Below are 25,442 nucleotides of genomic sequence, written 5' to 3'. Positions count from 1 at the left end.
GTTGGTTTACAACTTCCTTTGCACTGGGAGGCTGACAGCTCTGTAGACAGTAGTGTGGAGACACTTGTGGTTCCTGGAATGGGACTGAATGTCACAAACTATGGAGAAAAGTTGCTGGCACCCCTCCAGCACTACCCTGTATTTCTTATTTGTGGTGACTCAGGATTAAAAAGTAGTGGAGGGTAGGATACCTTCATGCCCTCCAGGCAAGTCTAAAATTGGCTCTTTCACAAAGTTTCCCAGGAGATGCAGCCAGCGGTGTGAGTTCATTTATGGGACAGGCAGGTGCAGGAAATTACTTTTCAGCAGTTATTGCAACTTTATCTCCTTTCATTATTTGGTTGAGGTTTTTTCCTGTGGGCTGGACCTCAGATCTAGAAACAAGGAAGGTGATCTCTTCTCTGGACACTGCCCTTTCAGTACCTCGCTGATGTGGAGGGTATCTTCTCAGTCTCCTGCGACTTAAGAAAAAACAAAAAACACAAAAAACCCTACTCTAACAGAATGCTTTCTCTCCGTAGCCACGCTGCCCATCTGCCCCCCGAGGCAGGGACGCAGTCCAGCCCCAGCGCCCCGGTTTCCCCGGGCAGCCCCGGGCACGCACCGCTGCCCCCGGCCGTGCGGGACCCTCCGGCCCGGAGGAGAAGTCCGAGGCGCTGGTAACGTGGCAGCTCTGAGGCGATCCGTGCTCTGAGAAAAACGGGAGGTCAGCCTGCAAGTTACACGGATTGAGTCATGTAGAGTTAAACTAACCCCTCCCACAGCTATGGACCACTAAAGCGCCCGTTTTCATGAGCACCTCTCACTAAGGCAGCTCGGAGCCGGCAGAGGCTGAGAGAGGAAGGAGGGGGGAGCGCGGGAGGAGGGAGCGAGCACCGGCACTGATGGACGAGCCAAAGGGTAAGGACAGAAGCGAGCCGAAGGCAGCCCTCGTCCCCGGCGAGGGGCGCGGGGCTCGGCGGGAGCCCCCGGGGCGGCGGCATCCCGCGGCCGGCGCTCGGGGGAGGCTGTGCATATTCATGAGGAGCTCTCCTTCGGGATGTGCCAGTCAGGCGGGAGCTGCGGCTGCGGCATCCCCGAGCGGCGCGTCCCTCCCTCCGCGCCCGCGGAGCGCTGCCGGCGGTGGGCGAGGGCTCCGCGGCGGGGGCTTGCCGGGGTGGGCGCAGCCTTGCCGCAGTCCGCCCCCGGCTGACATCATCTTCCAGCCCCGGGACTCCCGGTCGCTCCTGGAGGGACAATGCCGAGTTGTGCCGGGGAGCCCGGGCGGGGGCCGCGGCTGCTGGGGGAGCCGGCGGTGGCCTCGGGCCGGCGGTGCCCGGGCGGTGCGGGCGGGAGCGGGGGCTTGGCGCCGGCGGCTCCCGGAGTTTGTCCGCGGCAGTGCGGGGATCCCTCCCGCGGCAGTGTGGGGGATCCCCTCCCGCGGCAGTGTTGGGGATCCCTCCCGGGGCAGTGTTGGGGATCCCTCCTGCGGCAGCGCTGGATCCCCTCCCCGGCGGGCAGCAGCCCCGGCCGGTCCCGGCTGCCGCCGGCGCTGTCCCCGGGCCGGCGCCGCGCTCCAAGGGCGAAGGGGGCGGGGAGGGGAGAGCACAAACTCGGTGAAGTGTTGGCTGTCAGGAGACCTCGGTGGGAACCGAACAATGGCTCGGGGGGTGGGAGCAGCGCGTTGCTGGCTGCGAGGGGCTCTCGGTGCTCGGAAGAGGAGGATTCCCCGCCCGGCAGCCTGGCAGCCCTCTGGCCTTAAGTGCGGTCCTGAGGAGCGGGGCAGGGAGCCGGCAATAGCTGCAGATGCTTATTGCACGGTGATTTTTCTACAAGATGCATGTCTTGTACTTGGCTTTGCCTTTTATAATCAGCTGACACGGTGCACGTAGCAGCACTAGTCACAACGTTTGGCAGAAACATTTCCTAGTTTAGTATCAGCTTTTTTCTATCTGGTTCCTTACCCTCTGTTTACAGCGCCTTCTTCTGCAACGCGGTCCGTCTTTCCGTGCTGCTGACAGCACTGCGCTCCGTGCGGGGCTTTCAAACACAGAGCAGGAACTCGGACAAATTCACAAGAGGCAGTAAACAGGAAAAATATTTGGGCAGATAGTTTCTTGTTCAGTACCAGGTGGAAGTCTCTCATTCATCATTGTTATGACAACGGGGAAACAAAATGTGATTTCTTTTTTCCCCCTAGAATAAATAAAATGTTAAACTGGACCTTTCCAATGTTTTATCTTCATAGAATGTGATAAATGCATTTGAGGGGAAGGAGGATTTTCTCAGTCTGACAAGCATCAAAATTTAAAGCAAAGACTGGCAGAAGGAGAAGGTTAGCTCATTAGTTTATGCAGTCATGAGGGAAGCTGGAAATATTTGGAGATAATTTGCCTCTGTTGAGAAGGGAGATAAGAATAGCTTTGAAACCAGTCTTTTAAAAGTTTTATTCCAAAAATGAAATACAATGCTTGAACAGAGATGTCTTTTCTAGTGGATGAGGAATCACAGGGAAGAAACTTGGACAATGAGAACTGATTTAGGAAAAACAACCACATAAGCCTTCTTTTAGAAAGTGGAATTTTAAAGAGACAGAAGGAAACTAAAGGAAACTGACAGTGCTCAAGCCAATTGCAGATGAGGCAATGATGGTTCTGTAACAGGCTGACCTGCAGAGCATGCAAGTATTGCAAGACCCCATAGAAAATTAGTGCAATAAATAGCATGGAATTGCATTACATCTCTGTGGGGCAAGAAAACACCACACTGTTTCTGAGAATGCCTCTCACAGTATCTTTTCCAGCAGTCAATGGGCTCAAGATGGGGCAGTCTGGGACAGGTGGTATTCATCAAGGAGTAGGAAGGTTCCACCTTGAAATGAGGCACAAATGCACACCAAGGGCACATCCTGTCATCAGAAAGGAATTATTAAGAAGTGTTTCAGTAAGACACCTGTTTCCTGTGAGCCATGTCCACAGGGACTAAGTGCCTTTGGAACACTACTCTTCAGTGTTAGGAAGCTTGTTTTTAAACACTGACACCGTCAGCTCTGCTTTGAAATTGGCTAAAATGGCCAAAAAATAAATGCTGTTTGGGATGTTACATAGCAACAGGTTATATCATTGATCACTGAATACTTTCTTCGGCAGAAAGCATGACAACCTTAAAAATACATGTTACTGGAAGATGCATGGGTGTGCTTCAGTCTGGCAAGAGCATGACACTGATCTCGTGTAGACAGCAGTGAAAAGAAATAAACCTTATTAAATTTATCTATTTTAACATAAAAGGCACTCATGTAGTAACTCTGATTTGGAGGTCTCTATATACACAGAGATTATTTAGTCACTGTCTGATGACTGCTCTCTATAGATCATTCCAGCATGGAACCGTAATAAAGCAAAATCTGACAGGGAAAAAAAGTAAAGGAATGTGAATGGAAAAATCAAAAGTTTAAAGAAGACATATTGAGCAGCACATCAAAACCAAGAATGAAGATGACTTTGATTTGTTCATTCAAGCTGTGAAGTTAAAACAAGTAAATTAAAGGAAAAACAAGTAAATTTAAAGGAAATGGAGAAAGAGGAAGTGGAGAACATCTGATGGAAAACATAGACTCTGAATTGGGGAAGATTATTTAGAGAAAGTAAAGATGTCAGGGGAAAATCTAAATTTATTAGGGCCAGGCACAATTCAAAGGAGGCATTTAGTATGCCTTAGGAGCAAAATAATGTGTATAGATCAATTGCAAGATCATTATGGAGGTGGACAGGGAAAGATTTTAATGACAATGCGGGACAAAACCAGAAAAGTGTTGGCTAAACACTTTTCCAAAACAGGGGGAGTAGGGGAGGCAATGAATTCTGATATGAAGGAATATTTCAGGGATGTTCATGGAAGTAGTTTGTTTTGTAGATTAATGTTTTGGGGTCAATAAATTTTAACAACAATTTGAAATGAAATGTGCCTAGTACTTACTGAGAAGACCTATAAGCAATAACGTTCATTTTCAGCAAGCTGGAGCACTAGGGATATCCCTAACAATGGGAAGAGTGCTATTGTTCACCCAATATCCCAGCAGTATGATGGTGGATATTCTGGAGAGCTACTGCCAATATAGCCTGACATTAGTCCTACATAAATTACTGGATAGATCTCTCAGTAACCAAGTGTTAATGGCTAGTTTGATTATATTCGTTTGGTTTTGTAGAGAATAAAACTTATCAAAGTAACTTTCAGAATAACATTGTAGAAATGGGTAACACTGTCAAAATGGATAATGGAATGAATACATGGAAAAGGAAATTACTCATCCCAGACAGAAGCAAACTTATGAGTTCATGTGGCCCCCTCAAGTGAGCAGATATCCCCATCCTGCATCCTAGGATGGAGATGGTCCCACTTACAAGAGTCTGCAGCAAGAACTTCAAGGAATATGTTTCTTTTGGTTTTGGAACTTGGCTGGAGAATGCACTTAAAAGAAGGAGTGGTGGAAGTCTTTCAAGCACTGGTAGATCTTTTAATCTGTCTTTACTTTCTTGAAGGCTCTTTTGTTTACACAGTAAGTCAGCTGACTTAAAAAAATAGCTGTCACACAAGCCTGGTGTGATTCCCATTGGGAAAAAATACAGGCTGTATTTTGTCTTGTGCATGTGAACACTCATTGAAGTTCTAAGGAAAAAAATAAGTATTCTTAAAAGCTGAGTGGCTGCTGAATAAATCTGGGCTGTGAGTTAAGGGACTTCCAAAGCCTGACTCTCCAGATAGTTTAGAACCACCACACAAAAGGGGAACAGGAAGAACTGAATTCCCTGGCTGGTATTTGACAGCCATGGTCTGGATTATAAATGTAGGGCTGGGAAGGCACCAGTCCTTTTTTTTCCAACTAATTATTTGCACTTGTTTTATTTTCCAGAGGAAAAAAATGTGGTTGAAAAGATTAAATATGAATACCTTCCATGTTTAAACTTCTTCACAATAGATACACTTCCAATGTTGTTCTGATTGCAAAAGTCTCCCTATGACTCTCTAGCAAAGAATGAACCAATGGATTAAGACCTGGGTAACAATAGACCTTAAAAATAGTTATCAAAGGAAATAATCATGAAACAGCTGTGTTTTCAGAGGTATTCTGCAAGAGGCCTGATGGCATTAGACATTTCCAATAATGATCTGAAAAGCATAAAATCACTGCTGATTTGCAGATGGAGTTTGTCAATGCTAGGAGGACCAGTACAAATACCAATTAAGTCAGAGGAAAAAGTCTAAAGAAGCCAAGAGTGGTTGGAAAGATAAAGAGCAAAGAAAAGGCTTTAAGCCAAGCCTGTAAAAGCACAGCTAATGTGACTTTGTGAGGAAAATTGGTCATTCAAACACTGAATAGACCAGAAAGATTTCCAGACAACGTTGTTCAGAAAAAAATGTGTAGAGGTGTGTGGCATGTATGTATATGTCTATTAATATAAATATATATATATGTCTGGGACAGCCATAAGTCAGAGGTTTCGGGTTCTTCATTACCATGGAGCAAAAAGGTTGTCCTCTAGTCAACCTTATTGTGACCACTGCAATCTGTTTGCCCTTTGACTTGTAATTACCAGAAACATACAGAATACCCTTCAGGAATTTCTGGAGGAGAAAGAATAAATTTAAGAGGCTGAACACCTGAAAAGCAAAGTGTTACAGAAGCTATAATAATTTATAATCTTTTTGGTTTTACCTAAGTTGCAAAACTGGCATCATGTGGTGCAGAAGTTTCATGCTTAGCTACATTTCTTCTTTTCCTAAGACATCTTTCTACCAGTGGGTTTGAGAGCAGCAGGAAATGAAATTTTTGGGTTAATGCCCTCTGGGCAGGTATTTTATACCTTCTTACTAGCCCAGTGTCCAATAACAGTGTTCCATAGAGCTGGATGTGTTTGGAAGTGTGTTGAGACAGGAGCTGAGTTCTCAGCTTAGAAATCATCTGTTCAAGGTGGTTAAGATTTGGTTAGAGATGGAAGTGTTTGGGCTGAACTTGGGATGAAGTAGGTGATGCTGAAATTACTTTGGAGAGTGACCTCCTAAGGGATCAGTATTGCTTGAGAGTGATCAAATTTAAATTGTAAAATTTTGGATCATGTTGACAAGAGAAGCAACCCAATTGGTTTTCTGAAAGCCAAGTTAGATGGAGATTACTTGTAAAACTCTATTATTATTTTGTCATCTAGGTTTGAGAACTGGCTTTAAGTTTCAACTCATTGGAAACCTCCCTTTCTGAGTAGAACTGATGGTTTGTGGCAGGCATTTCCATTAGTCACAGAGCTGTTGACAGAATGCTCACAATGGAGAACAGCAGAGCCTAAGGGTGAACTTCTACTTTTTATCATTTCATATTAATTTTGCTGCTGAAAGAGAAAAGGCACCTGTCCTTGTTTCTGGCCTTGTTCTTTTTATTCTGTGATAACTTTCAGTTTGTCCAACTTGAAAGTCAACACTGGCCCAAGTGAGAGAACAGAAGGAAGATAAGGGTAAAAGTCACTTTCATGAAAGTTATTGGGAAGTGCAGGAGGAAAATCTTCACTGCAACACAAGGAGAGACATGACACAAGCCCTGTGCTCTGAAACGTTGCATTAGCAGTACAAATTAAGAAAAGGGGAAAAGTGTGAGAGACCAGATGGAAGAGAACAGAGTCAGCTAAGTGCACACTGAACAAATTCATCTGCTCACATCATCTCATGCACTCACTGCCCCCAAATGTGGAAAATTCTGCAAAGATCTGTTTCCAAGCCTGCTCTTTGTCCTTGTCCCTCTGTCCCTAGTGCTGCACTGGCTGTTCACACTCAAGGGTGATGCAGGCAGTGTAATGGTCAGTGCTGTCACTGTCCTGTGGGTGCTTAGCCACCACCAGCAATGCCACAAGTCTGCCTGTTGTGGTTCTTGTCTGAAACATTTGGGGCCCATATTTGTCCATTCCAGCTTGGGAAGAGCTTTCAGTGAGGATCTGCAGAGCCACTGCACTGTCTTCCTTTACATTGCCTTTCAAACTCCCCTTGTGCTGTCAACACAGGGATTAAGTTTCTAGTATGGGGAGCCACACACCCATCAGTCTGACCTGTGCTGTTCTGCGCTCCCTGGTGACCTTCACCCAGCTGAATACTACATCTCTTCTGAATAAAAAGTACGCCTTACAGGGTAACAGACTGATTTACAGGCTGGGACTTGCACCTTTAAGCAAATGTTTTTATGTTGCTTAAGTAGAAGTTAAAGGCTCTTAGTTTGATTTGTATTCTTAGTTTGATTTGTATTCTCTCCTTTGATTTGTATTCTCCTCCTGAGAGTCTTGGCCCTGATCACAAATCATGGTGAGTGCCAGAGCGTTCTTGATGGAGAGGATGCAAAGAAAAAGGACCTATTTTTACAAAGGAATGAGATTCAGTTTGCTTTTTAATTAACTGTCTGCAACCTCTCAGCCAAAGCTCAAACCATCCCTGGCCTTTGAGCTCTGTGTGCTGACTGGAAAAGGTGAGTCAGCAGCTCAGGACTCAGAAACCACTTCAGCCTCTCAGCTGGTTCACAGCACTGTCACAATCTGCTTGTGGGGTACCGAGGCAGAGGAGACACAGGAGGGGCTGGTTCAGCTGCTGAGGTTTCCAACGCTCACCACAAGTCCCACTGCAGCTGGGGGCAGGGGATGCAGCAGCATCTCCACCTTCCTCCCTGGGCTTGGCAAGAAGGGGTAGACTCCTCCAAGAGTGAGAGATGGAGGGAATTTGGAGTCCCTTCAGTACAGCTGATGGATGGAAACCTCCAGAGTGCATGGCAAAGCCCAGGGGGCAGGCGTGCAGGGGGGAAAGGTGGAGCTGCTTTGTGGAGGGTGGGTTTGGTGGTGGGGACAGGTAATGGAATGGGATTTGTTCCTCTGCTGAGAACTGTCCCTCCCTGCTCTTTGCCAGAATGGGAGTGGGCAGCTCCTGCCAGGGAGAACATCTGCTCTTTGCCACAATCAGCCCCTAGCTGCTGGTTCCAGATTCTTTTGGGAAATGTACTGGAAATCTGCAATTTTGTCTTGAATTGAATGTGCCAAATAAGTTGATTTAAAGCTTCTATATATTTAGTCTCACTTCACTGAAATAATGTAGGAAGCTTACTGTTTGTCAGCTTTGTTTGAGACTGCAGTAAACATGAACACAGCGGAAGCCAAAAAGAACTTTCTGGTAAGAAGATTCTGGTAAATCTAGTGGTCAGGCTCTTGTTAACAATACTTAGAAATACTGCTGTGGCCAAAAGCATCAAAGCCATACAGAAAAGAAGAAAAGAATGCTCCAGCACGGTTCTTTAGAATTTATTCTGTCATTAACTAAAGAGAATTAGGATCATATTTGAAAGGTGGAACTATGGCATAAGACAGAGGTAGGATAGTCCCTTTTTGTGGCAGAGCAAACAGAGCAGTTAAGGAGACTGTGAAACTAAACCCCTGCACTTCATCTTAAAAATAGTGGTTTACAATAGAACCTGGCCCCATGCTATGCACTCCTTGTTAAAGACAGTCATTTCACTGTTGCTTTTTAGGCTACAAAGCATGTCTCAGCTACAGAGACCAGTAATTTCTCTACCAATTTAAGAATGTTCAGTCCTGTGGCCGCTTGGCACCTAAGAATGTTAACTGGATCCCATAGGCCTTCTGGGAATAGATGTCCTTCTGTAAACAGGGATTTGGAGAGCTTCTTTTGCCTCTCTGTTTCTCAGGATATTGTAACAATAAATTTACACATCTTGGGAATTTTTCGTGTGGTGTAGCAGCTGGTCTTGAGTTTATTGGCATCTTTATAATGTAGTAATGAATTCTTTTAACTGCTGGTTTCTCCTTCCTCCATCCCTGAAGTCTGCAGGAAGAAGACACAGGGAATGCCTTCATTCCTCCATGGGACCCTGATGCTTTTGTTACCCTTTTCCATCCTGTTTCTTCTAACCTAAATGACATTTTCAATTTCTATTCCCTGTTTCTAAAGTTGTAGGAGAACTGCAGAGAAATTGTAGCGTGAGTCATGTGCATACTTTACTGGACCATTAATCTCCAAATTGCTGTTAGTCTGGCAGAACATCAGAGAAAATATCAAAATGATGGAAGATGAATTTAAGAGTAGCTGTAACCAAAGTGTGCTGCTCTTTCCCTGGACCTTGGGAATTCTGCCTCTTTGCAAGAGAGTGTGTGCTGCAAGCCCTGATCCATGAGAGCTACCCAGACAAGCGGGTGGGATGGTCCACAGGGCAGAGCACTGGGATGTCTGCTGCTCTCTCGTGCTTTTTCATCAACCAGGGCAATAAGGCTAATGGTGCTGACCTCTGTAAACTCCTTGGCAATGTATGAGTGAAAAGCACTGTGTCAAATTTAAGTGTTATGAGTTGTTATTAGGGAAAGGGTGACAATACTCCAGCATTACCTGCTTTGTATTAGTTTCCTGTATGATGTGGGCAGACAGCACTGCTGAGAGCTGGAGTCAGCTGTGAGAGCCAAGGGGAGCCTGGCAATATTTGGAAAGTAGTGAGAGAACCCTGGCCTTGCTTAGTGTCTATGTGCTGGGAGAAGGCTGGACTCATAGAAATGTGACATGAGAAAATGGGAGTGCAAAAAGCCTCCCTGTGGTGCTGGGGTTCTGCTTTGGGATAACTGCAGCTGTCCTGTCTCACAGGAGCTTTATGGGAGAAGCTGAGGTTAATGCCAGCCTTGCCCTGCAAGCCTGGGTACAGGAGCAGTACCAGGTCTTGGTGACACTGGTGACAATGGTCTCACCCTGTACTGTCACAGGCAGCTGCTCTGCAGGTGACAGGCTGAAAACAGCTCCAGCTCTAACATTGCTGCTGAGATCTTGCTTGAAAACTGTTTTAAATCCTCTGTGGTGAGCCTGGTAGTGACACCCAGGGACAGGTTTCAGTGTTGCTCTGCAGGATTTCAGCATCCTCTGACTTCCCAAAGACTGCCACTGCTGCTGCGCTCGTGCTGCACCGCAAGCTCTGACCAGGAGACCTGCCTGCATCTGAGCAGCAGAACTGCATGGTAACCACAGCAGCCCTAAAACCTACTTCCTTTGCTGCTGTCATAACCTAACCAAAGCAAAGATACCCTGTCCCAGCTGCAATGATGGCCTGTGAAAACACACCGTGCATGAGGTAGGCATGCAGCTGGAGATGCAGGAATACTCCAGCTGGCCTGGAGGAAATGTGAATGGAATATGTGTGTGAGAGAGAAGAATAAACAGATCAAGGAGTAACAGAAAATGGTCCATATTGATAACCAAGGACATAACTGACTGCACTAAAACTGGGTGAGTGCTGAAAATGTGTTTGCAACAAGGGCTGCCTGTGCCCTGATAAGGCTCACATGGATGGCGTGTCAGGAAAAGGCCTGGGTGCTGATAAAGTGCAGACTAGTCCTTGGGGAACAAATAACTGAGGGATCACAGTAAACTCACAGCACATCCTCTGTGCAAGTTGTCCTCCTCTCAGGGCAAGCAGATAGGCAGTGGGAGCTAAGGTACCCAAAATGAGGGGGGAGGAAAGGCACTGAGCAGCCACCTGTTCTAGATAAAAGGTCTTTCCAGGAAAAAGGATCACCCTGTGGTAACCATTAACTCCTGAAGATGGCAAAAGACCTGCTCAAGAATTTGTAGCTTGTCACTGAAGAGGAACCCAAGAGGTGCAGTGAGGATTTGGCACTTGGCACACTGGGTCTCATCTCACAGAGGACCCCACTGGAGCACCTCAGCCAGCTTGGTGCCTGTGAGTACAGAGGGAGTGAGGAAGAGTGAGTGTGAAAATGGGACCAATGGATTTTTCAAAACTAACATTGTCTTCCTGTTTTGTAAGGTCGTGTGCTGTTGCTGCATTAATTTGCTGTATCATAGCTACATTAAAAACTTCTCCATTCTTAAACAAATCTTTCACATCTTTTTTCATTTATAACTGCTAAGACCATCAGAGTTTAAGAAGCTTTTGTTTTGGTGTGATCAGTGTAGCAAAAATATAATCAGGCCTAAGCTGAGCTGTAAGAGGCTCTAAGGTCTGAAAAATACTGGATAAAAATATCAGACAAAACAGGAGGGCAAGGAAAATTCTCAGATGTTTTCAGTGATAGCAAGTGCAAAACTGAAACTACTCCCAAGCACTTTGACTTCACTGTTCCCACCCAAAGCAAGTTGACTTCCCACATGCCTGCATAGAAGATAGGCAGGTCATGGCCCAGGAAGAGACCTACTGCTGAGAGTCCTCTGAATAACACTGCTGTGGGAGCCCAGCCAGTTCATAAATGGATTCAAGACAAGGGTTCCCACATCTTCTCTGAGAAGACAGCCCCAAGAGTTACTGTACAGCTCCTATTTCTCCTTCAGCTGCTAGCTTTCATTTCTGTCCTTCACGTCTCTTTAAGTGAGCCCCATCTCTCTGGGATCAAATTCTGCTTTCAATTAGTGTTGTTTGCCTTATGAGCATCTGAAGTTTGAGTTCTTTTTCTCTTGTTTGTCTTTTTCTGAGTTTAATTGTTTCCTGTATAAGATGGTGGTTTCCATAGATACCTTGGACATCATTTATCACTCCTTCCTGGACATAGAGTTCCTCCCAATGATTTACACAACAATTTGTCATATCTGCTTGAGACCTTGGTTTCTTCATCCATATCACTGCCATACTGAGCATTTTAACACTGTTGTTCTAACATGTCATCTTGATAAGCTGCCCTGCTCTCTTTGCACAGCTTTCAATCCACATGATGGAACTCTTGTCCAGACAGTTTTAAATTCAAACATGGTACATTGCGTGTCTATTTTAGGATTTTGTCCTGATAATTGTTGGAAACTTTAGCTCAGCTTTTCTCTGCTATGGGTAACTGTTAAACAGAACAGTGTTTTGTTATTTTTGTTCCCCTCCCCCCGCCCCCTTGAGAAATGTTATCAAAGAACAAAGTCTGGCAAAGTATTCAGGGCTGATATGCTCCTAAATGAGAGCTGAGATAGCAGTGACGTTGTTCTTTCAGACAGCTCTAGCGTGAGTTTTCTCCCCTTATCCTGTCTCCACCTTGTCCTGGAGGAAAGCATTTGTCCTGGATTGCAGAGTTAGATGCTAATGTGAGTCACTGCTTGGAATTTAGTGGTGAGAAATCAGAGCACTATCAGCCTCCCCAAATCCTAACAGAAACAAAGAAAAATCTGGACACGGTGTAAGTTAGTGCTCTCTCGGGTGTATTTTGCTCTTATCAGGCTATTCAATGCACAAGTGGGGCTGCTCTGCTGATTCAGCATCACAAGAAATTATGCCAGGGCAGCTCCAGGCCACACTTAAGGAATTACAAAGGAGACCATTAGAGTCACAAGTTTTCTCTTTAGCTGATTTATAAATGGATTTGTTTTCTTTCTTGCTCATTTGTCCTAGAGCTGTTAATAAATAACCTTTCCCTGCTCCTGCAGGAGATGTGAGAAAAATATGTGCTCATGTGAACTTGCTGCAAGCTCTGCAGCTGGGCTGGAGATCCTGTGGCTGCAAGGTTGGCTCTGGCCTGAGCTTGGTACCTCCCATCCCCAGCCAGAGGGAAAATGGTGCTGAAAGAGGCTGGGAAGCACACAGGCTCCAGGGAAGCAGCAGACCTGCAGCTCCTTTTTGCATGGGCCAGGGTTTCTGGACAGAAGGGTGGGCTGCTGTGACTGTCCCTCTGTTCCTGTGCTGCCTTATCCAGAACATCTCGTGTTTGTATTTTGAAATATTTGAGGCAAGAATAGTGGGGAGAGGGAAGATTAATGGAGATACACAAATTGAAGGCCAAACTATGGCTTGATGATAAATGGGTTTCTTTCCCTGAGCCTAATTCTTCTTTCAGGATTCACTGCACATCCCAGTAATAAGTAATCTGAACTTTAGAGATTAATAGCACCCTGTGCCAGCCCATTCATCCAGCAAAACTCCTTTGCTGTTTTGTTACATGTCAGCATGAGGCTCCAGCCTTTTCACAGTGCTCCTCTGACCACGAAAATCTGGATTCACATTTACCTTATTACCTTTGTAGCTTCCAAGAAGTATTTCTTCTCTTACGCTCAGGAAATTTGTCAAGGTCTGTGCCCCGCAATAGCCTCTGATCCCATGTTCCTTACCATTGGTTGTCACTAAAAATACCACAGGGTAATTTGTTTCCTGCTATTTGAAATGGAAATTGTAGCAGCATGAGGAACAGAGAATTATATTCATGCCAAATATCATGAGATGAATTCTCCTCATGGTTTGTGGGAATCCTAGTTATTAAAGCTGACCTCTGAGAAATCAGTATATTTTTCCACATGGCCTAGACAGTGGATGTGCTCCTCAGCAAGAAAAAGAAACTATTCCAGCTGTCTCTTGTCCTGTGCTCTGCAATGAGGAATGGAGATATCAATGCTGACAGCTGAAGGTAAAGGGGTGAGTTGGGAAGGATTTCAGCAGAGTGCTGTCTTTTTTCATGCATGCAGCCCTAACCCTGGCCTGCTGAAAGGAGGCAGCAGGGCTGCTGCCCTGCCTGAATAGCAAGGGGTCTTTGCTGCTTCTGCTGGGACTAGTTGCAAAGGGAAGGTGCCTACAGTGTTCTATGCTACAAAGGGATGCTATGCATGTTAAGGGAGGAAAAACTCAGTGGGTACCTTATAGGACTGAGAAATACTCTTCTAAGACAGCAAACAGATGTGCTGGAAATCACAGTACCAAGGGGTGGCACAACCTGGGTATAGGCAAAGTCCCAGGCACAGTTAGGCACTGCAGCATGTGGGACTGCTGTGGAATGGGCATCACTCCAGGCGCCTTGCCAGGGGCTCTGCTGATGCTGCACCAGCTTGGAACAGTGTTTGTGTGTCTGTGATCAGTCTCCAGTGGTTTTTGGAGTCAATGAGAAGTGAAACTTCAGGAGAAATGCTGGTTGCTTTTGTGTGCAGAAATCGTCGGGCAGCCCAGGCAGCTGCTGGCTGACATGTGGCACTTTGGGCAGCTGAGCTGCTTGTTTTGGAAAGCAGGGAAGTGAGCCCCCGAAGGCAGAAATGTTATTCAACACACAAGGTGATCCCAGGAGCCTACAGCTCAGAGAAAAACATCCTCGAGGTGTGGTGAGAGGCTTGGTGGCCTCAGCCCGTTCAGGGCAGGGCAGGCTGTCAGTGCAGAGGGCTCACAGGAAAGCTGGGGATGCTCGGGCCACCACGGGAGTCAAAGGGCACAGGGCAAGCTGTGGGTGAAGGGGCGTTTGGATCTCCTTCCTCTGTGGCCATTCCCCACCAGAACCTCCTCTGGGGCGTTGCAGCGTTTACAGAGCTCAGGACTTTTTGTTCTCCAGGAAGTTTCTGAACTTGCTGGCCCAACGTGGGTGTTGAAGGGGGGAGTGGTTGTTCTGGAGGCTGTTTCCTCTCTTTTTTTCATAATAACTTGTACATCCCCCTCATGTGTGGGTGGTTGATGGGACGCAGGAAAGGGTGGGCCGTGCTGGGCTGGTGATGTGACTCACACATCACCCATCTTCCATTGGGTCTTGCTCTCTTCAGCAGCAACCATAACTAAATATTTGTACACAATAGTTGCCCAGGGCTGAACTGGAGCAAGAGACCAAAGCAACCAAAGATCAGTGCCTGCCACCAGCCAGGATGCTGGGGACAGAGACAGGCTTGGTTTTCTATATATGGACAAGAAAAGCTGATATGATGGTGGATTTTAGTGAAAGACAATGCAATTTCTCAGAACTAAGGGTGGCCATCTCACAATTTGCAATGCATTACTTCTAGCTCAGGAGAAATATGTGTTGACCCCAGTCACAAGAGAAAAAGAGGAATTTCTATGAGTTTCAAATTATTATAAAAGTAATGCACAATTATTCTGTGTTGACAATGTCTAGTAGCCCTTAAAAGAAGTAACATCACAAAATAAAAAATACTTGAGCTGGATCAGCAGAGTATTTAAAATGTGGAAATAGGAATGCTAATAAGAAGCAGCCCATTCTCTTCTTATTTCATTCCACACAAGCCATAATCCAACCATTGAAAGCTATGTTAATTTGAAAATAATGAAATTTCTTAAAGATGCATATTCAGAGGCAAAAAAGGATTATAAACTTAGTGGAAATTTAAAGTTGGAAAGTGTAAAAGATGATCAAAAGAAGCATAAGGAAAAAATATGGCCAGGGAGTTAAAAAGAGAAAGAAGAATGTAAGATCTTGAGCCCAAGTGGAAGCCTGGCAGCACCACTGGGCCATTGCAAGTCTGTGTGTTCAAACTGTCAACAATGACAAAGCTGAAAGGCGTCAGTGCTTGGTGCATCTTTTTTTTTTCACCAAAAAGACAAACCAATGCCTTCACATCAAGTGATAGTCAAGTGTATTCAGGCAATAATTTAGCTGGTGAGCCAGGAAGGAGGGGAAGCCCCCTTGAGCTCACTGGATATTTTCTGATGAAACTTCAAGCTTTGTGGATAATGACAATAAATCTTCTCCAGTTAAAATATAGCTTTGATGGCTAGTAGGAAATTAATGCCAGAGGTTTCCTGACAGGAAACTGATGTAACTGATAACAGTTTTCTCTTCTGATTTGGAAAACATCTTTGATGTGAGAATTGTAAAGAAATGAATATGAGTACAAGTAGGATACAGGCTTAAAAGTCCAGTAACCATCATATAAATGTGAAAAGAAAAATACCTAAAGGTACTGTGTCAGCAGCATCCTGACACTTGCTGGTTGTATTTTAGAATATTGAGTATCTGGGTCTGACTGCTGTGATACAAGCCAGAAAAATATATTCCTACAGAGAGATTATTTAATGAGCAGGCATTGGGAAGACTTGTTGGGGCAGTGTATAACACCAGGGAGATGGGCTGTGAGGCCAAGGAGAGAGGGGTGTGAGTGCCTTGCAGAGAGGGAGGCTGAGCGCCATCCCCAGCCCTGCACCGTGGGAAGGTCTCTGACAGGAGAACCTGCTTTGTGCACGGTTAATTGGGCACTTGGTGTGGCAATCTGGGCCACTGGGGCTCAGGCCAGAAGCCCTGGACATCACCTCTCCAGCAGAAACTGCACTGCAGGGCCAGGGGGCTGCCCGGGCACAAAGCCCCTCTGTGCTGCGGGCAGCTGTGGAGGGGACAGAAACGTGTTCTGTCTGCTCCTTTGTATCCATCCCCTGCTCTTATTGCTCAGCTTTTGCTGCCTCCAGCACCCAGCAGCGCCCCAGGATTTCCACGTGCTTTCCTTTTTTCCAGGGAAGGAGGGCTCATTCAATGTGTCTTGTGCAATTTCCCAGGGCTGTATCCCAGCCTCAACACTAAAAGCAGCAAAAGGATGAGGAACTCCCACACCAACAGTGCTGCACACACGGATAGCACCCAGAAGGGTGGCTGCTGTGGCTGCATTATGTCTGAACAAAACCTGGGGCTTTGTTGGGCAAAGGAGGGAGCACCTTTGTATATCTGCATCTGTATCCCACAGGGAGAGCATGTGCACTGCACTGCCTTTGCTGACAGCATAACTTATGAGTGCATTGTCCCCTTTCTGCTGATTCCCCTCCTTCTGAACCAAGGAAACGGAACTGGGAGAAAATCCAGGAGCCACCCTCATCCTGAGGCGAGATTGGCTACACCAGCACTGGCAGACAGAAATGTCATTTGTCTGAAGACAATTAATGAGCCTTCTTTACTCTTCTTTTTTTGCAAACTTGACAATTCAATTCCTTCAATCTTTCCTCATAGGTCAAGCTTTTAGGCTGGTGATCTTCCTTGTTCTCTTCTGGAGTTTCTCCAAGTGCTCTGCATCTTTCCTGAAAGGCAGTGTCCAAAATTGGTCATAGAACCTCACAGGAGTATTTACAAGCTTTAGATGGAGGGAAAGATTACTATAAACTGCTGTAGCTACAATAACGTTTTCTCTGGAAAAGCTACTTAACAAATTGCTCACCACCCTGTCCTTGAGTGATGGCTCTTGCCTAAATGCCATATTTGCTCTTGTCCTTGTGAGTTAGATGTCTTCACCAGGCTCTCACCTAATTGTCAAATTTATTTGCAGTTCCAGCCCTATGTGTCAGTGTGCTTTGCCCCCAGCTTGGTGCTGTCTCAGATACAGGCACACTCTTTATCTTGCAGCTCACTAATGCACAGGTATGTGTGCACATGGGACAGCTACCAAGCTTTATAGCCCAAATTCATAGGGCTCTGTGGGTTTTGAGACATGTAGGGATGCATGATTTCAGTATCAAATGTCTCTGAGAGACAGCATCCAAAAAACCCATTATACTGTTTGGACTATCAGTTTCACTGACACTTCAGTGTTTGTACTTCAGCACTTACAAGTATTTCATCTGGAAAAATATAACCCATTAAATATGTATTTATTATTCTACATAGCACTACAAGGAGGGGCAGAGATCACACCAGTATTTAGGCCACAGTTTTAGCCATATGAATTATTAAAACTAGGAGCAGAGTCTCCCACACTGTTCCATGTAACAGCTGTAAAAAGTGGTGTAAAAGGCTGATCTGGAGCTTGAATTCTAATTTCAGCATGCTGAGTATCTTATCCTGATACTTTGAAATAAAGCCCCTTAAACCAAAGCTATTGACTTACTGTATATGTGCTTGTATGTAAATTCCAGGCCAAACTTGAGCCTCTTGACAGCCCCTAAGAAAAGGCTTTTCAATATGCTGGCCTGAAACAGGTGGTTTACATTACTTTGCAGCCAAGTCTTCCTAGGTAACTTGGATACAAGCATGTTGAAATGAAAAAGGCAGATGAAGAATGAGTAAGAAGTCAGTTGGGGACAGGGAAAATTTCATAAAAGGGTTGACAAATGAAGCAGTATGGCTCTTCTGAGTGTTTATTTGTGGCACTCACATTTTTGGTGTGGTGAGTGAAGACAGGAGGGTAATGTGTATCAAACCCTGAACCCTGCAAGTTCAGCAACCTCACAGAGTAATCAGTGAGGCAATTTCAGGCAGTTCAGCCTGAAAAACTTCATGACTACTGAAATCCCATTTTCACTCACCAGGAGGATGGTGTGTGTGTCTCCTCTCCATGCTGAACAGCAGCACTGACTGCTCCCATGCCCTTTGCCTACCATCACCGCCAGCAGAACTCCACAGACACGAATTCCTGCAGTTGGAAAAGGTGCACAGACTGCATCACCAGAGCCCCTCTCTCCTGGGTGGGTTTGCTGAGTTCCCATGAGAGGTTCTGGGCTGACTTAGCACAGCCTGTGCTGGTGGATGACCATGTTTCTGAGGCAGTACAAGTCCCCACCTCACTTCATTTAGGCTGGGACTGTATCATCTCCTCTGTTCACTGCTGTGCAAGGCCAGTGTCCTTGCAGCTCTGGTCAGAATGCTCAAGAAAAGTATAAGCAAGTAATTCTACTTGCAGAGAAGTGATGCTGGACTCTTCAGTTAGACAGAAAAGGCTGTCTAAAGAGAAGAAAGACAAAAATCCAGAAAAGATCATTTCTTACAAATTGACTAAGAGAATAAATTCTCTTAGGACTGGGCATTTCAGAAGTTGTGAGATAGAAGTGGAAGACAGGCAGAGAGAATAGACTGACAATAAATACATTGAGGCTGAAAATGGGAACGTTTCTGAGCACAGAGAGAAGAGCTGAGAGGACAAAGGTGATGGTGGGAACTGTCTGTGTCAGTGTGGCACTTGTGCAGTGGAAGAGGGATGGCCTTGCAGTACAACTTCTTGTGATCCCTCTGGTAACAGACTGAGCATGAACATCCAAATGAAAGATCAGCTTTATCTGTTGTGTGAAGTCAGAGCTTACAAAAACATTTGTATGTATTAGAGATGATGGGTCACAGTGAGAACCAAGCATGGCTTTGGTCTATGTTCAGCATCTTTTCTGCTTGACATTCCTAATGTCACTCCTTAAACAAGCCTTAGTCTCTGCTCATTGCATGTCTAAAAGCAGCTGGTTGCCTGATTCCTTTTAACTTATGTTAGTAAGTCTTGTTTGGTGAGAAGGGAGTTGAAGGTGGGCAGCCTTGGCTGTGAGTGACATCTCCTGGCATGCAGAGGTGCTGTTGATTTAGTGCAGTTTGGCCAGAGGGGCCATTTCCTATTTGTCTTGAGCTCTGGAAGACACAAGAGTCAAATCTGTTCCGTGCCTTCGCACAGAGCTGCCTCCCACGCTGGTGTGGTCCTTCCTGGTTATTCACTAAGAGCAACAGGGTTTCCACAGCAAAATTGCTGCCACCTGGAGCGACTGACGACATCCTCCCAGTTCTCTGTCTTGGAGGCAGAAAGGATGTTAGATCTGTTCATGTTTGGGGGCCATCACTGGATGGAACCAGTGGTAGCCCCTACAGAAAAAGCAAAGAGACCAAAATTGGAAACAGACAGAGATGCCTGAGCAGCTGGGCTGTGCTCCAGCATCTGGAGAGTGCTCAATGCCCGTGCAGCCGGGCAGGGCTCCAGCATCAAGCAGCTCTGAGAGGAGAAAAGCAGCATCATTTCTATGCCTGCTTATGGCCCCACGGGATGTTTTAGTCACTGCACACAGTGGGCAGTGTGAGAGAAAGAGTAGAGATCTGTCTCTGCTTGGATTCTGACTGGGCACAGGCACAGAAGATCGTGTCTGCTTAATCTTTAGCTGAGGAAAACTGCTAGGGGAAGGAAAACCCCGGGGCCTGGCAATCAGTCAAGTACTGCTCCACTTGGTGGACACTGGGGAGTGTTTGCATGGCATTCAGCATTGAGAATGTGACACTCTGAGGAGCTGGAGGCAGCTGAAATAGCTCAATTGTTTAGCCCCTGAAGAACCTGCAATTACACCTAGAGCTGATGGAAGTAACCAAGTGCACAAAAAAGGGAATTTATTGAAATACCTCACCTTTCTGAACAGCAAGTGAATTTTAACTACACTGAATTGTTTAGATAGATTTGCAGTGTTGGTTTTTGTTTGGATTTTTAAAAATAAGTTTGTCTTTTTTAAACAAGTCTGTCAAGTATTCAAATCTGTGTACTTTGAGTGCTCTTTGGAAGGTTATTACTTTGTTACATTACATTCTGGATTATGTTTATCACCTTGTACCTTTTCTTGTATAAAACATTTCAATAAAATTCTTCTTGGTAGCATTAGAGTTCAGAGATGGATGGTCTGGTATGGGATACAGCAATGAAGTCACTATCTACAAACCCCAGAGTCCTGAAAAGTGCTCATGATACTGAACTAAAATTCAAACAAAAGTCATACTCAGGGTTAATAAAATAATGTGCCATGGCAAAAAAAATTACTGATCTCAGGCCACAGATGGGATGCAGACAATTATCATTATGTCTCTGCCTTCAGACAAGGGATTTCTAGTTCATAATTGGGATGGTCCATTACAGTGAGAACAATGCTCCTGCCTTGCTGCCAGTGCTGGCACTTTCAGAGTGTGGCTGCTGAAAAGATACAGCAGTTTGACAATACCCATCACAACAGGAAATGTGAAAATCTTAGAACTTGTGCAAAGTCACATATCCTTCATGCCTATGACTGCAAATACCTAACAAATTTATTCATGGATGTGCTGTGCAACTGTCAGCAGCAGATTCAGTTTTCAGGCATGCTAACTTCAAATCTATACTGTGCAGCTAATTTTAATTATAGCATCTGCTTTATTTCGTTTTTCTAGGGTTAAAATAATTTTTGTTCACCAGACATGCTCAGTGCTACCAAAACCTGAGCCAACTACTCTCTCCAATGAGAAGGAAGGTCTCCCAGCTGTCATGCTCTGCTGTTTCTAATCACTTCAAGCCCTGAGTTCTGGGCGTTTTTTAATACAGTTGGATAAAATACATTCTTACTTCCTACTGTCTGGTATGTGCACTAGGTTATTTTTTTAAGCTGCATTCTTGGAGATATTGGCAAGCATGCTGGCCCTCCAATAGGCACTCACAAAGTGCAAGAGTTACAAGCTTCCAGATTTCACAGTTAACCTCAGCAGATTTACACAGAGAGAGCACAGAGCTCCAGGTTAGTGTTACATTCCCAATGGGCCTGTCTGGGGCATCTTCAAAGCGAGCTCCACTGGCACTTTTACGTTCCATTTTCTCTAAGGTAAGAAGCTGTTATTTGTCTATAGTTAGAAATTTCTAGAGATTTGTTGCTTCTTTTCACTTGGGCTAACTTATGAGAATAACTTGAGGATTTAGGGTCATTGGTAAGGTCAGGTAACACTGTATAGTTCTGGAACCTGAGACTGCCTTTCAGAGCAGTTAAAAGCTGACCCAGTTCAGAACTTGAATGCTTTTCATATTTGCATGCATGATATGAAGTGCCAGGATGGATTTGGCACATTAATCTGGGTCTGGAGGTCTGGAGACCTCTGGAACACAAATTCTGGTGCAGAGCAGGTTCTCTCAGAGCATGATAATAGCTGATGTGGTTGCACTGAGGTATTGCCATCCTGAATGACTGTAATGTACTTCTAAACATCTCCTGGAGTATTTGTGTAAAAGGAGAAGAGAAATTTCCCATGCGAGTCAGATGATCAGTGCTTTGAGTATGGAGCATCACTGTTGGTGGAAATTGACTTCAAGTCATGTGCTCAGGAGAGCACATATGTCCCCTGGAGTTACTTATTTGTTTTAAATGTCGATTTTACATCAAAGTTATAAATCTGGAAATTATGCTGATACCCTTTCTAGAGTTCCATGTAGGAAGATGGTATTTTATTAAACAGTTGCAAAACTGGCCAGGTCTAAGTTGTGAAATGAAGTTTTGACTGTGGGACACATGAAGGACTATCCAAAGCAGAAAAATGTGAAAGACAGCATCATGCTAGCCACTAACAAGTGCAACTATATGTATATTGGTTCTGAAAGCTCAGATGACATATTGATTGTGAATGATTTTCATCTGCCCTAAGTGGCCTTTTAGAATTCTATTGCTAACCATGTATAGTAAACCACAAAAATCTTAATTTGTTAGACAGGTTATCCCAAATATGCCTATAACATTTAAGGAATTAGAGTGGTACAAGTTCTGCAAAATGTGTGATTTATCATACTGTGCCAATTCTACACAGGTCATTCATAACCTGGTGGGCAAAGGAGATATTCACAGGGAAAAAGGACTACAGGGACATGCCAAAAGACATGCCTTTGGGGTGTGAGGAAAGATGGGCTACTGGGATACTAACATCCTTCTTCTGCTCTAGTCACAGGTACCAAACCAAAGATGTCCTCAACAAGAACGATTCTACTCATCCTGGGATTCCTCTCCACTTTGGCTGTAATTGCTTTAATTGCTGTAGCAGTGACCCAAAACCAGCCACTTCCGAAGAATATTAAGGTATTACAAGCTGGTACCCTTAGAGGAAAACAGGATGGGGGTTAGGTGTCCATAGTGCTCACAGACATGTTGCTGCCCTTGCTGGCTCTGGCTAACCTCTTTTTCTGGCTCCATGCTCCTCAACATCTTGTTTTACATCTTTGTGTTAAAACCAGTCACAGCTTCACAGAGAATCATCTCTTAAGTCAGCAGTCCCAGCTTCGCGGTTTCTCTGCTCCTGTTTCCTTTGCCGGGAGCTTTGCACTGAAGCTCTGCAGAGAGGAGCAAGGGCCCACACAGTCCCACAGCTGCCACGCAGAGGGGCTGTGTGTGCCTGTGCCCCAGGGGAGGCCAGCACAGTGCTCAGGTGTGACGTGGGCTCTGCTCTGCCCGCAGTATGGGATCGTGCTGGATGCGGGGTCATCCCACACCAACCTCTACGTGTACGAGTGGCCAGCAGAGAAGGAGAACGACACCGGTGTGGTGAGGCAGGTGGAGGTGTGTAAAGTTGAAGGTAAGAGGATAAAAACGAGCTGGGGAAGGGGCGTGGGATGAAGAAGAGATGATGCAATAAAAGGGTGAGGGAGGAGAAATCTAGAGGAAGAGACCAATAGTAGAAACAGCATTACACCTGCGAGGTAATGCATCTCACTGGTTCCCATGGGGAGCTGTTTGTGCCTGACCTTCCTGGGGAAAAAAATGCATCCACTTTTTCCTTTGTTTTCAGGATGCTTGGAATTAATTGCTTTTTGGAAAGAACTACACCAAAGAATGTACTTAAATAAATAAAATGTCTGCATGCACTCTTGCTAAAGTGCTGATGAAAGCAATGAGAGGGGAGAGCATGGTTTGCTCTTTTTCAAGGCTTTCTGTGCAAGCTTGTGGCTTCTGCACAGGGCTTGTGGCTCAGGATTGCTCAACTTATGCATGTCATGGTGCTTTTTAAATTCTACTTAATTGCTGTGTAGATACTGTATGGTTTAGGAAGGCATAAATGAAGCCCAGGGTGCCTACAACAAGGAACAGCACAGACCATCATGGATCACTGCATTCTGAGATGTTGACAGACCTGCCTGGGGTCTTTTCAGGCCTCTGCAGTGCAGGAGAGAGCCCTACTGCTATCAAGCTGCTGTGATAGCTCTCAGTGCTGCAGCATCCCACGTCACGAGCAGCACACTGAGCACACAGCAAGCTGGAGCAAATGGTGCTTCACTGCTGCCATGCAGGCACTGGTCCTGGGGCAGTCCAGGGAACCAGGGGACACATGGCAGAGAGGGACAACGATTTTTTCCTTGGGTTAGCATGAGACACAATAGCTGCAGAACACCCGGTGTTGTAGTGTGAGCAGAAAGTACACAAACAAATGACAGCATCTGCCCCCAGAGGAGCCAGCATGGAAGGGTCAGGGATATTCAGGCACAGTTCCAGGGTACACCCAGGCAGACTCAGAGAAGAGACTGCAGATGTTCAGGGCATGCTAAAGAAATGGCTTGTCTCAGCCCTCATTGCTAGTTCATAGCCTGCTTTGCAGAGAAAAGGTTGGAGATGCTGGGAACTGTGACCACCCACTACATGCACCCACTTAGCTGGTGCTGTAGGACTGCTAAAGTTCCTCAGGAATGGGGTGGTTGAATCCAATTCTGCTGCCTGTGATACGGTTTGACACATCCACTCATGACAGCATTCTGGGGTTATGCTTGGAGTCTGAACTATAAACTATAAACTTCTTACAGGCCCTGGGATCTCAGGTTACTCCCATGCCACAGAGAAGGCAGGCCCCTCTCTGGCACAGTGCCTACAACAAGCAGAAGACGTGATTCCCTCAGCACAGCACAAAGAGACACCCGTCTACCTCGGAGCAACTGCTGGCATGCGGCTTCTCAGGTACTGCAGGGCTTGTCCCTTCTCCTGCAGCTCTGCACTGGCACCACCGTGGATGAGCAGTGGGGGCCTCTGGGGGACAGTCCTTGGACACACTGACAGCTCACACTGTGCCCAGACAACCTCCTCTGCTGCTGCCCTCTCTGAGCCCTGAGTGCCCTGGACTTCTCCATTGCTTCCCCACTCACTCCAACCCTCCATCATCTCCTGTATCCACATGCAGCACAGAGACACCAGGAGATCAGCAGTGCCCAAGCTGATGCCCTGACATCCCCATAATAAAGGGATGCTCAAACATCCCCACAGTCTGGTATTAGGCCCAGATTTTGAGCCCAAATATGTTGCAACTCCCCACAGAGGACCATCAGACGCTAAGGTAATTTTATAATCACAACTTCCTTTAATTACAATTTGTGATTTTCAGGAGGGTGACCCAGACCTCTGCTGGCTAGGACAGGGAACTGACCTTTGGTATAATATGCCTGGGGTTATGTTCTGGATTTCTTCTCTAATGAAACAGTAAAGAGGTGACGGTAAAGAGGAGTCTCCACAGTGCAATTCCTGTTAGAATACATGCTACAGAACAAGAGCTCTGGTCTCTCTCCAGGTACCTACCATTCCAGCTGCAGGGTCTGTAAGTGTCAGAGCTGGTGGCAGCTGTGCTGTCAAGGTGTGACAGAGAGGACCATGGCCAGTCAGAGCTGGATGAGCCACACGAATGACCGACCTCTGATCATTGACCCTTGGTGGGGAGTTGCAGCCTGCCTGCTCAGAATAAGGCACATAGAGAGCTGTCAGCCAGAGTTACTCCATCTTTTCTTCTGTTCATCTAGGTTGCAGAATAATAGTGCAGCAGAAAACGTCTTGTCCTCAGTAGGAAAGACACTACGCTCAGCTCCCTTCAACTTCCAGGGTGCCAGAATCATCACTGGTCAGGAAGAAGGAGCCTATGGATGGATCACCATTAACTACCTTCTGGGCAATTTCAAGCAGGTACTGTATCCATAGCAAGACATTTGAATGATTGGTTTGCAGCACTTTGTAAGTCCTGCCTTGCAAGAAGGTGTCACAGGCACTCTCTTCCCTTGTAAACCAGGGATCAGCACATCTTGCCTCAGCAGTTGCTGTGAGTACATCCTGATACTTAGTGGGATCAGGATGCACCACTATAATTAGGCTTCAAGCACTGAAATAAAACACCAGCATCTTCAATAATTTTGCTTGGGTACTGTATCCTCTTCATCTCCTGATCTAAAATATTTCTGTTTCTGAAAAGTTTGACTATGGTTCTTTCCTGTTGAGCTTAAAAATCTTCTGAGAGCTG

At 45.6% G+C, this 25,442-nt stretch overlaps 1 protein-coding gene across 2 annotated transcripts in view; it reads left to right on the top strand.

Annotated features, from left to right (window-relative positions):
• Positions 1 to 779: 779 nt before the first annotated feature.
• Positions 780 to 25,442, top strand: part of ENTPD1 (ectonucleoside triphosphate diphosphohydrolase 1) — a 32,632-nt gene continuing 7,969 nt past the window's right edge. For both annotated transcript variants that reach the window (XM_064716853.1, XM_064716852.1), the window contains exons 1-5: positions 780 to 900; positions 22,125 to 22,258; positions 22,634 to 22,751; positions 23,971 to 24,121; positions 24,952 to 25,111. In XM_064716853.1, the coding sequence (XP_064572923.1) occupies positions 885 to 900; positions 22,125 to 22,258; positions 22,634 to 22,751; positions 23,971 to 24,121; positions 24,952 to 25,111 (579 nt within the window). In that variant the 5' untranslated portion in view covers positions 780 to 884. The remainder of the gene's footprint in view (positions 901 to 22,124; positions 22,259 to 22,633; positions 22,752 to 23,970; positions 24,122 to 24,951; positions 25,112 to 25,442) is intronic.

The sequence above is a fragment of the Zonotrichia leucophrys genome, chromosome 6, assembly GCF_028769735.1.
Source record: "Zonotrichia leucophrys gambelii isolate GWCS_2022_RI chromosome 6, RI_Zleu_2.0, whole genome shotgun sequence".
In the NCBI taxonomy this organism is placed as follows: domain Eukaryota; kingdom Metazoa; phylum Chordata; class Aves; order Passeriformes; family Passerellidae; genus Zonotrichia; species Zonotrichia leucophrys.
Note: the sequence above shows the minus strand (reverse complement) of the source record. Positions and strands in the feature narration are given on the sequence as shown.